This window comes from Leucopleurus acutus (assembly GCF_964270905.1).
Source record: "Leucopleurus acutus genome assembly, chromosome: 6".
Classification (NCBI taxonomy): Eukaryota; Metazoa; Chordata; class Mammalia; order Artiodactyla; family Delphinidae; genus Leucopleurus; species Leucopleurus acutus.
In genome coordinates this window covers 89,564,704-89,577,518 of record NC_139149.1, presented here as the reverse complement: position 1 = coordinate 89,577,518, position 12,815 = coordinate 89,564,704, and the positions used below count along the sequence as shown (strand labels likewise).

The window sequence follows — 12,815 nt, the reverse complement described above, 5'->3', positions numbered from 1 at the left end:
ACATCAAGCAAAATTGGGAAGACAGTGAAGTGTGAGCCTAGAATGCTGTCAGTCAGAGCTATAAGGGACTTCGGTGAGCCCCTAACACATTAGGGCAAAGCCCTAGGACCATAACTTCTGGTATTCTTGCATACAAATCATTAGTGTCTTACCCCCAGGGTCACTGCATACCTCAGCCAAATGGATACTAAAATTATTCAGTAGGAAAACATTTCCTAATCATTTTATCTCTGTTATCAACCTTATATGCATATGTGTAGATACTGATTTCTCACAAAAGATCTATGATACACTGATGAAAGTGTCAAGAAGAGGCAGTGTTACAAAATTTAAAACAGGGCAGGCACTTTCAACCAGAAAGCTGCTCTCTTGTGGGTCGGGTGGTACCATAACTTCTAAACCCTGCTGTATTCAAAGCCAATAAGCACAGGAGCAGCAGAAAAAAGAAAAGTGGAGACAAGTTGCGACAAAAAAGGGAAATGTTAGAGGGACGGCTGTTAAAGTGGAATTGTCAGTGGAGTAGTAAGGAGGAAGTTGGCAACGACAAAGACAGAGTTAAACAAAGTAACATGAACTAGAAAAACCATCAGGGAGAATTATTCCAGGAGAATTCCAGATGCCAAGAGGGGAGCAGACCTTTTCAGGATATCCCTTGAGTTCAGTTCACACATAAACCTGTTTCTCAGACTATGTACATTGGCTTAGTTGGAACTCTTTCTGTACAAGTGACAGAAAGTCCACTCAAAGCGACCAGAGTCAGAGCTTGTTTTCCACATAACTGAAGAGTGCAGGAGTAGTTCTTATTTGGGGCATAGCCAGATGCTGGGGTTCAAGTGATGAGGTCAAGCCTGGTTTGTGCTCTCGCCTGGCTCATCACTCAGCTCTGTTTTCCTCAGCTTTGATCTGATTCTCAGATAGGCTTTCTCTAAAAAGTGGCAAAACGGCTACCGGCATCATAGCTTAACTACCCCAGTAGGAAAAGAGTGTTCTCTCTTGATTCTTTGTATAAAAGTAGCAGAATAATATCTCATTGACTGGGCTTGGACCACATGCCCTTCTCCAAGTCAATCAGTGTGGCCAGAAATCTGGAATCTAGGTCGGATGCCTATCGATAGACCTGAGGGGTAAGGACAGCTTCACCCAAACCAAATGGACTGAAATTGGGGAAGCGTACCTATTTAAAGAAAAACCAGTATGCTGTTAAAGAAAAAAAGGAGGAAGAGATGTTAGGACAAAAAAAAAAAAAAAGCAGATGTCCGCTCTAATTTTCTCTAGCTTGATTTAAGGCATTTAGAGCTATAAAGGGCCTTAAAGCTTTAAGAAAAATTCTTTTCCCTCCTGCCTGCCTTTGAACACAACTCTGTAAAGGTGTGATACTTGGAGCTGCTGCAGTCATTTTAGGACCATGAGGGGAAGGCCAAGAGAGTAACATCTTTGAGCTGCTTAACAAGCCCCAGTGTCACTGCGTACCTCGACTTGTTATCTGAGAAAAGTAAACTCCTTCTAGTTAAGCCAGGTCAGAAGGATATTCTGTTACTTGAAGACAGCAGCAATCTTATCTCATACAGAACAGGAAAGAATTTAATCTCCGTAATAGAAAGTGGTATGACCTTTTAAGAGAATTAAGTTTTTAAACAAATAAGTTTATAAATAAATCAATAAAATCCCCTATTTTCACTTCAGATACATTCCCAGAAAATCCACAATTATTAGAGAGAATTATTAGAGAGAATTTCATATATTAGAATCATATGAAATACCAATTCCTATTTCTCTCTACCCCCATCCTCTTCTTTTTCTTGGTAGTATGTGTCATGTTGTATAGTGGTTGTTTTCTCACCCACTCCCCTCTACCCCCAGAATATTGCAAGGATTTGGGCTGATTTGTTTTCTTCTGAGCCTCCCATGTAAAAGTGCCTCACACACATACAAGCTAATTCAATATCTCTTCTTTGATTAAGATGTTCCTCGGGGTCCTCTTATTCCAGCACCTCCATTCTGCAGGAAACGAAATCCACCCAGGGAGTCAAGTGACTTGCCCGAATTTCTATTCCAGTCTAAAATCAGGGACTCTCTGTCAGAATCAAAGCAGATAAAAAGTCCTCTTCATGGCAAGCAGAGTGGTGAGGTTAGGACCAGAGCGGGGGAATAATTTTCAGTAGCGCTTTCTTTCAGGGAGCATTTCAGTGTTCCCTGAAGTCGATCCTATGCTCACGCCATCCACGTGCATTATTAGGAATGGCCAGACCCTGATGATTAAGGAGATGAGCCACATTGTTTGCACATTTTTAGGGAGCATAAACTTAAGTCTGTCTTGTAGCAAAAGGACCAATTGTAAAACAAACACACAAACAGAAAGTAGACTACAGTCAATTTTTTATATTACGTTATTTTTTAAAATTTCTTTTCTTCACAGGCATCAAAGATGTGATAATTTGGGGTAATATTAGTGGAAATAACTACGTGGATCTGAGAAAAGCCAAGGTTTACAGATATGAGAGTGCTGTTTGGGGACCTCCTCACTATTCACGCCCTGTTTTAAGCCTGATTTTTGATAGGTACAGTATCTTTTTAAGTGAAGTAGTCTAACAATATTGAATAAACGTGTAATGTTATTATAATCATTTAAAAATCATCTTAGAAATCAGTGTGCAGAAGTAACTGTTCACACTCATCCTCATTTATGCTTTCTATTGAAGAAAGGTAGAGAATTCCACAGAATTTCAACTAGTCTGTCCCCATACCCAATTTATTTGATTTTGGAATTTTGAATTTTTATATTTCAGATTATCCTTAAAGTGGCTCACAGATTCCATTAATGTTATCACTAAAGCAAACATATGTAAAGTGAATCTTATTTAATGTAAAGACCTCTGTCCAAGTTGAAATTAGTTGAAAAAGCTTCGAGAGTAAGGAATTATAATGGTGAGCAGGCCCAGGCCATGCTGGGTGTTGGGTTCCAGGAAAGGCAGAATTGAGACGTGGTAAGGGGCACCATCTCTGGAGCCAAGCCACCTGGGTTGGAATTCTCATTCAGCCACTCATTAGCTGTGTGACTTTAGAGAAGTTACTTAACGTCTCTGTGCCTCGGTTTTTCCATCTGCCAAGTGGAAATGGTAACAGAGTGCGGGTCTTATAGGGTCATTGGGAAGATGAAATGGGTTAAGACAGGCAAAGCACTTAGAAACTGTGCCTGTCACAGTCAACACCACCATTACGAAAAGGGCATGGAAGGAGGAAGGGGGAGGAACGCCTTTGTAACAAGTTTCAAAACTTTGCAGCACTTTCCCAGTGGTAGCATGTCCTTTCCATCACCCCTTTCTTCCCTTCCCTTCCTTTACCCACACCTAGAAACTGTGTCCCTGGACTCATTGTCTTGCATTGCTGCGTGGGTGTGGGCAGCATCTCCTGGAGCTGTATCGTGCCGGCTTAGCAAGGGCAGCTGTTTCATGCTTTTTCTAGTCCAGCTGGACTGTTCCCCGAGTTTAAACTTCAGATTAGAAAACTTGATTATTTCCTTAGTTCTCAATGTGACTAATTCAACATTTCATGATACTATTTTATTTAAAATGAAGGATACCACTGGTTCCAAGATAGCCTCTATGGAGAATAAATTCTTTGTGATGAAATTAATTGTTCTTGCAGCCTTTGGCCACTTTTCTGTGTTCCATATTTACGGTATCAAGTTTTTAGTTTGAAACTTTAGGACTCCTTTCTGCTCTGTTTCATTACTTTTCAGTTGACTCTTTATGGGATTAAAGAAGCTTGAAGAAGGGGCACAGGAAGTCATATTTCTGTTTTGTGGAGGTGATTTCTTGTACTCAGATCCATTGACCCAGGGAACATTCTTATTCATTCCTATTCCCTCCTCCATTGTAAAATTGTTTCTTTCTCTCCTTACAGTGAGTGGGTAAACAGAGAATTTGTGGAAAGTCTTAAAAAGTTCACCGCCACAGGAAGACAATTTGGGGGCATCTTAGCTGCACACAGTATAGCCACTACGTTGAAATACTGGTACCATGGCTCACCCCCTGGGGAGATTGTGTCTTTAGGGGTACTGAGTGAAGGTAAATCTGGGTTTTTCATATCTTACGATATTTTAAAACCTCCATGTATGCCTTGTGCTCCTACTTCTGTGTCCTTACCTAGACAGGCTCCTACCTCTTTTTTTTTTTTTTTAAATGGTACAGTTACTTTTTAATTTTATTTATTTATTTATTTACTTTTGGCTGTGTTGGGTCTTCGTTTCTGTGCGAGGGCTTTCTCTAGTTGTGGCAAACGGGGGCCACTCTTCATCGTGGTGCGTGGGCCTCTCACCATCGCGGCCTCTCTTGTTGCGGAGCACAGGTTCCAGACGCGCAGACTCAGTAGCTGTGGCTCACGGGCCTAGTTGCTCCGCGGCATGTGGGATCTTCCCAGACCGGGGCACGAACCCGTGTCCCCTGCATTAGCAGGCAGATTCTCAACCACTGCGCCACCAGGGAAGCCCGCTCCTACCTCTTTAAAGGCTCTGTAAGCTCTCCGGATTTTCACAATTCCATAATCATTCATTCATGCCTGCATTCCTTCAGTTCTCCATTCAGCAGTGCAACAGTATTTTGTGTGCATGCACTGGGAACACACATAGGGAGTAGGCCCGGCTTTTGCCTTTCAGGAAGCTCACCGCACAGTAAAGGAGAGCCACATACATAAATGAAATAATTCTGTTAAGTTTTTCTCACTGTATCCCTACTGAGGAAGGGAAAGCAAGGTCAGTTTTCAGCAGGCAGCAGGAAGAATCAGGACCTGCATCATAAAGGAGGTGACACTTCAGGAAGTCTCACCTGCAAGCTTGAGTAGTTGTTTACCTGACAGACAAGTATGGGAAGAACATCTGGGCACAGAAGCTGCAGGAGCAAAGACACAGACCCACGATACAAAGGGCACAGCAAGACCCAGATCTCAGAGTACCAGGCAGCAGCCGGAATGTGGAAAGCTCGCTCTCCATCCACAAATACTGTGGATATATTTTTATATCCTTAGTATTTTAATCTGCTAAAAGCTACTATTTATTGAAAAATAGGAAAGAGAGAATAGCTGGTGCTCTGTGCACTGAAGACCTAAAGCATGTCTTCCCTTTGTGCTTTACATTCTCCCTGAACAAGCCCATCCACTCCCATCTCAGCCTTGCTGCTGAGCCCTACCTTGTCAGACATTGCCACCTGGATGTCATGCTGTCACTTCAAACCAACACACACCAAACTGAACCTGTTGTCATCCTCCCCAGTCTGATCCACCTCTTGTAGCCTTTATGTTATTAATGGAACCACGATCCTTCCCGTTGTTTCGGTGACTATGGTGCAGCTCACGGAAATCTCTCTAAACCCCCCAAGTCAGAATTAATCTCTGTCTCTCCTCTGTACTCACATAGCATTTGTTCCTCTATCAGAGAGCGTATCACAGCCTGCCTTTATGGATGGGGTGGTTAGTTGCATATGCCCTCTGCATTAGAGTTCTCCCACCCTGAGGGCAGGGCTTTGGCTGGGTCTACTTGTTGCTCCTTCATGGGTAGACTCTCAGTGTGTCTTGTTCAATTAAAGTTAATGTGCACGAACATCCGCAAGTGTGAGTTCAAATCACTGTGTTACCTTTTTAATGAAATAGACACCTAAAACCTCCTCTTTATCTGTAGAAGTTTAATTAGGGAATTCCCTGGCTGTCCAGTGGTTAGTATTCCCCGCTTCTACTGTTCGATTCCTGGTCAGGGAACTAAGATCCTGCAAGCCACGCGGTGCAGCCAAAAACAAGTTGAATTAATCTCTGTAGGAATTCATCAATAAGCAGTTCAGTGTTGGGGGCAAGTGAGGTGAAGAGCAAGTGGTCATTGTGTCCCTGAAATGGTAACACATATGTAGACCCTCATCCGTTGTTCACTCATAAGGCTGGCTCTCAAATAGAGAGTGAACAGAGGGCCTGGGACATCCTCTATGGAAAAGTCTTTCAGATCCTGGTTTCTTGACTCTCCTCAATATTTTGCCCTAGCGACAACATTTTTTTTTGATTGAAATATAGTTGATTGACAATGTCATGTTAGTTTCAGGTGTACAGTTCAGTGATTCAGTTATATATATATATTCTTTTTCAGATTCTTTTCCCTTATAGGTTATTAAAAAATATTAAGTATAGTTCCCTGTGTTATACAGTAGGTCCTTGTTGGTTATTTATTTTATGTATTTTAGAGTATATATGTTAATCCCATCCTCCTAATTTAGCCCCCCCTTTCCGTTTGGTAACTGTGAGTTTTCTATGTCTGTGCGTCTATTTCTGTTTCATAAATAAGTTCATCTGTATCTTTTTTTTTCAGATTCCACATATAAGTGATATCATATGGTATTTGTCTTTGTCTTATTTCACTTAGTATGATAATCTCTAGGTCCATCTATGTTGCTGCAAGTGGCATTATTTCATTCTTTTTTATGGCTGAGTAATATTCCATTGTATAAAAGTAACACGTTCTTTATCCGTTCATCTGTCGATGGACATTTAGGTTGCTTCCACGTCTTGGCAATTGTAAATAGTGCTACAGTGAATATTGGGGTGCATATATCTTTTCAAATTAGAATTTTCTTCAGCTATATGCCCAGGAGTGGGATTGCAGGATCATATGGTAACTGTTTTTTGTTTTTTAAGGAACCTCCATACTGACAACATTTTTGATGACTAGAATGGCAAGAATAATTTTCTTATTTGATTGAGACACAAAAAACGGGAGACATTTTATCTGAAGGTTGCTCAGTTAGTAACAAGCATTGTCCATTTTTTTTATTTGGAGCACATTTCAACTGGGAACTAGGAACTGTGAGATCACTGACTTTCCTTTCCCACTGCCTGCCCCTTGGCTCTGTGACTGCAGCAGTAGGCTGGAAGAGCAAAGGCAAGATTGGACACATGCTCGGGCTCAGGGGCTACCTAGGGGGACAAGGAAAAGCCAAGGAAGCAGACAAAAGGAATCCAGACAAGGTGGAAGAGAAGGACTGCATTAGTTCCCAAGGCAGAGGCAGGGCATCTGTCCCCCAGCAGGGACAAAAGGGATAAAGACGGAACAATGGTTCTTCCTTCTGAGAGAAACACAGAAGGGCAAGTTGTCAGAACTTGGAGAGGTGCTCAATAAATACTTCTCTAGTAAGTGTTTCAATCTTCCCTGGGGCGGAATTTGCAGGAATTCCTCCATTATCATTAAATCCACCATTATCATTAAAAAGCATGTACCGTGTCTGTCCTTATCTACAGTGTTACCAGGAAGGTTTATTTATCTGAGTGCTTTCGTTTTGCTTTGCTTTGTGTTTGCTCCCTGCAGGCCAGTTTGGTATTCCTGAAGGGATTGTCTTTTCTATGCCTGTGAAATTTGAGAATGGAACTTGGGTGGTTCTTACAGATCTCGAAGATATTGAAATAAGTGAAAAAATAATGACCAGAATGACAAGTGATCTAATTCAGGTAATGTCAGAATAGCTCCGAGGGAACTGACTTCAATAATAGCCTGAAACCGATTGCCCTAGATCAAGGCATACACTGATTTTCTGTGGGTTCGATTTGCCTCTTATTCCTAAGAACAATAAGGAGGCAATAAAGGTTTGAAGAAATCAGCAGAAGAACACTCCTCATTTGGTTATGTAATATCTAGTATGTTAAAAACAGTTGTTGGTTACTTAAACATCAAGAATCAAAGTGTTTTTCTATTAAAGAATGATCGTTAGTAATTGTGGTCATTTAGTTCTCTGATTACAAAATTTTTCCACAGGAGAAACTTGTTGCACTTGGAGAGTTGATAACTTTTCAGCCGTATCAATCAGGTAATCTTTCAGATATGATGTTTTACTGGGCTGCTATTAAAAGAGTATTAAAATATATGTTAAAATGGAATCACTATTTAATATAAATAAGTATAATTCATATTTCATCACTTTTAAGGTAACTTATTGACAAAATAAACTACCAGGTTTAGTGTGTCCTTTGAAATAAATTTTCTTAAAAGAATGCTAAAGAAATCACATCCTAAAGACACTATTGCCTTATAAAGTTTATGTATACCATATGTATTAGTTTCCTAGGGCTGCCATAACAAATTACCACAAACTGGGTGGGTTAAAACAACAGAAATTTATTGTCTCCTAGTCCTGGAGGCCAGAAGACCTAAATCAATGTGTCAGCAAGGCCATGTTCCCTCTGAAGGCTCTAGGGAAGAATCCCTTCCGTGCCTCTTCTAGCTTCTGGTGGCAGTGATTGGCATTCTTGCCTTGTAGCTGCTTCATTCCAGTCTCAGCCACGGTCCTCACAAGTCTGTCTTCCCTCTGGGTGTGTCTATGTTGCCAAATCTCTCTCTCTTGACAAGAACACCAGTAATTGCATTGGGGGCCCACCTTAATCCAGTCTGACCCCATCCTAACTTGATTATATCTGCTAAAACTAATTTCAAGTAAGGTCACATTTACTGAGACCAGGGAGCAGGACTTCAACATTTTTGGGGGGGGACACAATACAACCCACAACACTACAGTTACTTTTAGGTAACTTTAAAAAAATAAATTTCAATAAGCTTGTTTTTCCTATTGGTATTTTCTCTAATTGTAAACTTACAAGGAAGTGGTCTCATCTTTCTTTCTTTTGTCTTAAAGAAAATCTCATCTGAAATATGAAAATACAAACATAAATAAATTAATTCACTTACAGAAAGGCACTCAAGGCCTTTTGAGAGCCCAACATCCCTTCCATGTACCGGTGTTTATGGAGTGTCAACTGTAAGCCAGTGATAAGAGCTAGAAACATGGGGGTGGTGAAGATAGACCTGTTCTTGCCTTTTGAAACCTACAGTCCATCAGGGGATCGTAATTTACACAAATGTCTGCAGCTGTGGTGAGTCTTAGGCACGAGAAGTACAGGGTGCTGTGCTATGAGAGCTTATACCTGGGGGTGTGAGCAAAGACCTTGAGGCAGGAAATCATGTCACCTTGTTTGAAAAACCACCAAAAATAGTTTGTGTGGCCAAAGCCTAATGAGATGAAGCTGAGAGAGACATGAAGGGTAGATGAGAGTTGCAGAGGCTTCTGGATGGAGAATGACCCAATCGGGTTGTGATTAGTTTGGAAAATAAATTGGAACAAGGCTAGACTGTTTGTAGGGAGACCAGTATCAGGAGGGTAGCAGAGTGACACAAGGAAGCGGTGATTACAGCTGAGGCTGGAGGCTGGAGAATTTTGAGAGATATTTAGGAGGTGGAATTATCAAAGACTTGATGACGGACTGGCTCTGGGGAATGTCAGAGGACTCAGACTTCGTTTGCTTGAGCAATGGGGTGGGTTTACCAATATGGGAAATAATAGTAGAGGAAATTATCTGAGAAAGACAGAGAGAGAGAGTGTGTGTGTGTTTGCCTATGCGTGTGTCTGTTGGGTGGCAGAGGACGGGTGCACTGCCATTGTAGAGGAAGGATTAGTTTAGTTTCTTACATTTTGATTCTGAAATACCTACAGGATATCTCAAATGGAGACATTACATAGAGAACTGCATACTTTCTGGAGCTCAGCAAGATCCGGACTGCAGTTAATCAAATTGGGAGTTGTTGCCTATAAATAGGAATGAGGCCATGAGCATGATGGAGATTGGAGAGAGCAGGGGTACCTGGAGGAACTTAGCCTTTAATGGTTAAGTAGAACAGGAACAGCTGACAGAGGACTGTGAAAAAGGGGTGATCAGTCAGGACAGCCCCTGAAATCTGACACCATGGAAGACCGAAAGGCGGAGAGTGTTTCAGGAATGAGGGCTGGTCTACACTGTCAGATGCTACGAGGAGGTCAAATAAAATGAGGCCTGAAAAGTACCCAATGGATGTAGGACACAGAGGTCATTTGTGACTTTGATTAGAGCAATTTTGTGGAATGAGGAAGGCAGAAGTGAGACCAGAGTGGGAGGGGAGGACCCCAGCTCCCTGTGGAGCTGGGGTGCTTAGTGCTGCGGGCCTGAGGAACATGCTGGGCGCTGAGAACAGTGAGAAGGGCCCCATCAGGATTTTCACACAATAGAAGGGCTTTCTGAAGGAGGTGACATCTAAACCAAGTCATGAGAGGAAAAGAAGACATTAGCTAAGGTGGGGATAAATGGGAGGGTTGGTTCATTCAGAGGGAGCAACCAGGTGTACAAAGGTAAAGACATAAGGCAGAACTTTCTGTGAACCGCCAATTCATTTTATCTGGAAAATAAAATTTGAAGTGAGAAATGTCAGGAGGTGGAGAGGTTACTTATCTTGTTAAAACCAGTGAAGGATTTTAGGCAGGGGAGGGACAGGAGCAAGTTCAAATTTTGAAATGATCATTCTGTTCTTAATGAGAAGAATGAATTGGATGGGAGAGACCAAAAGTAGTAAGACCAATCTTTTTGCAGGTAGAGAAATGATGAGGGCCCTAACCAAGAAGTGGCCATGAAGATGTAGAGAAGGGGCTAGATTTGAAGATAGAAAGTTGACAGAACTTGACCAATCTGAGATAGAGGCTAAGAGAGAGCTCCGGAGGGTCAAGTATGTCCCAATGTTTTTGGCATCTCGACATATGGTGGTGTCATGCCCTAAGACAGCAGTTCCCAAACCATCAGCCACAAATGGGTTGGGGGTGTGGAGCTAATGGTCCCCTTAGCTCCACAGACTGAGTATGGGGCAGCTGGAGTCCCCAGGCTGGTTACCTCTATTGTCCTTGACATTTGCTGTGTGTGCTAAGTCATGAAAATGCTTGGGAAGCTGTGGGCAAGGTAAGGAATATAGAAGCAGCAGATTTTCAAGAGGAATTTATGTCCAGTGGGTGAGGGACACATATCTCTGGAAGCCAGCAGAGAGATTTGGGCTGGAGATGAGGCTACGCAGTCATCAGCAACTAGGTGGTAGTTTTTTAGAAGAAACTGATAACCATGGTGATCCTGTGGGGAAGGGCCTGAGTGGCTGAGGAAGGAAGACTTCTTCACTGCATGGTCTCTCGTGGCTTTTGAATTTCATTCCAGGTGCATGTTTGACACATTCAAAAATATAAATAAGTGGAGAGATAGATATCTGGATGGATGGGTGTTAACGTTTAACTACCATTGGAGAGTGAGAGGGTGAAGATGGAGGGGCGGGAAGAGAAAGATCATCAAGACAGCAGTAGAAAACAAGCTTCAGAGCACAGGGTCAGCTTCACACAGGAAGCGTCTCTGCTGCTGAGACCTAAGAGAAGGGAAGAGGTGATGGATGGGATGCAGGGAATTACGTCGGATGGGGGGATTCAGAACAAAATGGGCAGCAAGGCCCGGTCCCAAAGATTAAAATCTAGGGGAAGGGCTAGGGTTATAAGGGAAGAGGTGAAGATTTGAAATAATTTGTTAAGAGGAAAGGAAAGAAGAAAAATGGAAAAAGCCAGATTTTTTTTTTCAGAGCTGAAGGCTCAGTGGAATTTAGAGACCGTGAAATTTGTAGTAACTCCAATGTACAGTTGCGTGATTCCCTGCAAAGGTGCTCGGCTGCCTGGATGCAGGAGAGGAAACCTAGATGTATGATCTGTAGTGAGCCCTGAAATATTAGAGAGTACTGCCACCCCTGCAATTAAAATAAATGCGATTAGAATAAAACTAACACTGTACAGTATTCCAACAAAATTCTGAGTATTTCCATGATGACTTCATTTGGAATATCAAATTTTTTTCCCAAAGTTTTTATTGTTCTCATATTTTTTTGTGTCCTTGTTTTACTGGTGCCCTAAATGAGTGCTGAGGTGATTTGCTCGTTGGCTTTGAATATGGGAATGGAAAATGAGTACAGTTTTGTTACTTTACTTAGCATTTGGGAAGGAAGCAGGTGAGGCAGTGAAGATGAGGACAATTGCAAGGAAGCCGAGGAAGTGATGGACTACAGGGGTCTCCACTGGACAAGGAAGGACGTAATAAATAGAAATAAAATTTAAAAGCCCCAGGCAGGGGTGATGTTGAAAATATTTAACAATCAGTATGGTGCGGATGACAATCAATCAGAGCAGTTGCTGCCTCTCAGAATGGATTCACTGAAAAGAAGCCGGCAGGGGACAGAGGACCGCCCTTGGTCAGACCCAAGAGGCTTTAGTGAGGTCACAGCACCAGCACTGGGAGGAAGGGCAGAGCGTGGGGTTTGGGAATTGAGAGCCGGTTGTGGCTGGTGGTCAAGTCACCAGGCGTGGGCCAAACCAAACAAAGCCCCAAGGCAGCATGGAGGTGGAGCAGGTGGGCACAGAAGTCCAATGACCAGTTGTTTTTACCTCGAATTATTCTCAGAATTTAAGGCCCTCTCCTCCTGCCTAGCAGACTAGAGTTGCAAACTCCTCTTACGATAATGAGCTGTAAGGCAGTCACTCTAAATTTGACTCCATTGACTGGTAGGTAGTCCTAAATTTCCCATAACACTTGCACTGTAGGTGGTTTTGTGAAAGAAAATGACCTGATTTTATGCTGTGTTTTATTAACAAAAGTCAAGGCATATATATATATATATATATGTTCATTCATTGATCTTAACTCTGTCACCATTGGACCTCGCCCAAAACACTGTTCCAGAGATTCCAAGCTCAGAGCATTGAAAATAATCAGAACTTTGTAGAGTTTGGAGATCTCTGCTTATTACCATATCAATGAGATGATTCATGTATGAGGTTTGTTTAATCTTTTCAATTAATTTAATTTCCTGACTTTTAGAAACCGACCTAGCCAAAGAAGATGAAAAGACCACCTTACCTACCACAAATGACAACCGGGAACATTGGAAAGTCTCAGATGGTAGGTATATCACTTGA

The 12,815-nt window shown here is 42.0% G+C and overlaps 1 protein-coding gene across 1 annotated transcript in view; it reads left to right on the top strand.

The window, feature by feature from the left end:
- The window catches only part of MDH1B (malate dehydrogenase 1B), a gene marked incomplete at both ends in the record, with an annotated part of 25,598 nt that extends 12,783 nt beyond the window's left edge, over nucleotides 1-12,815 (top strand). The window contains 5 exons of the mRNA XM_082841597.1: nucleotides 2,417-2,558; nucleotides 3,904-4,067; nucleotides 7,337-7,476; nucleotides 7,781-7,832; nucleotides 12,718-12,815. Of these exons, the coding sequence (XP_082697723.1) occupies nucleotides 2,417-2,558; nucleotides 3,904-4,067; nucleotides 7,337-7,476; nucleotides 7,781-7,832; nucleotides 12,718-12,815 (596 nt within the window). The remainder of the gene's footprint in view (nucleotides 1-2,416; nucleotides 2,559-3,903; nucleotides 4,068-7,336; nucleotides 7,477-7,780; nucleotides 7,833-12,717) is intronic.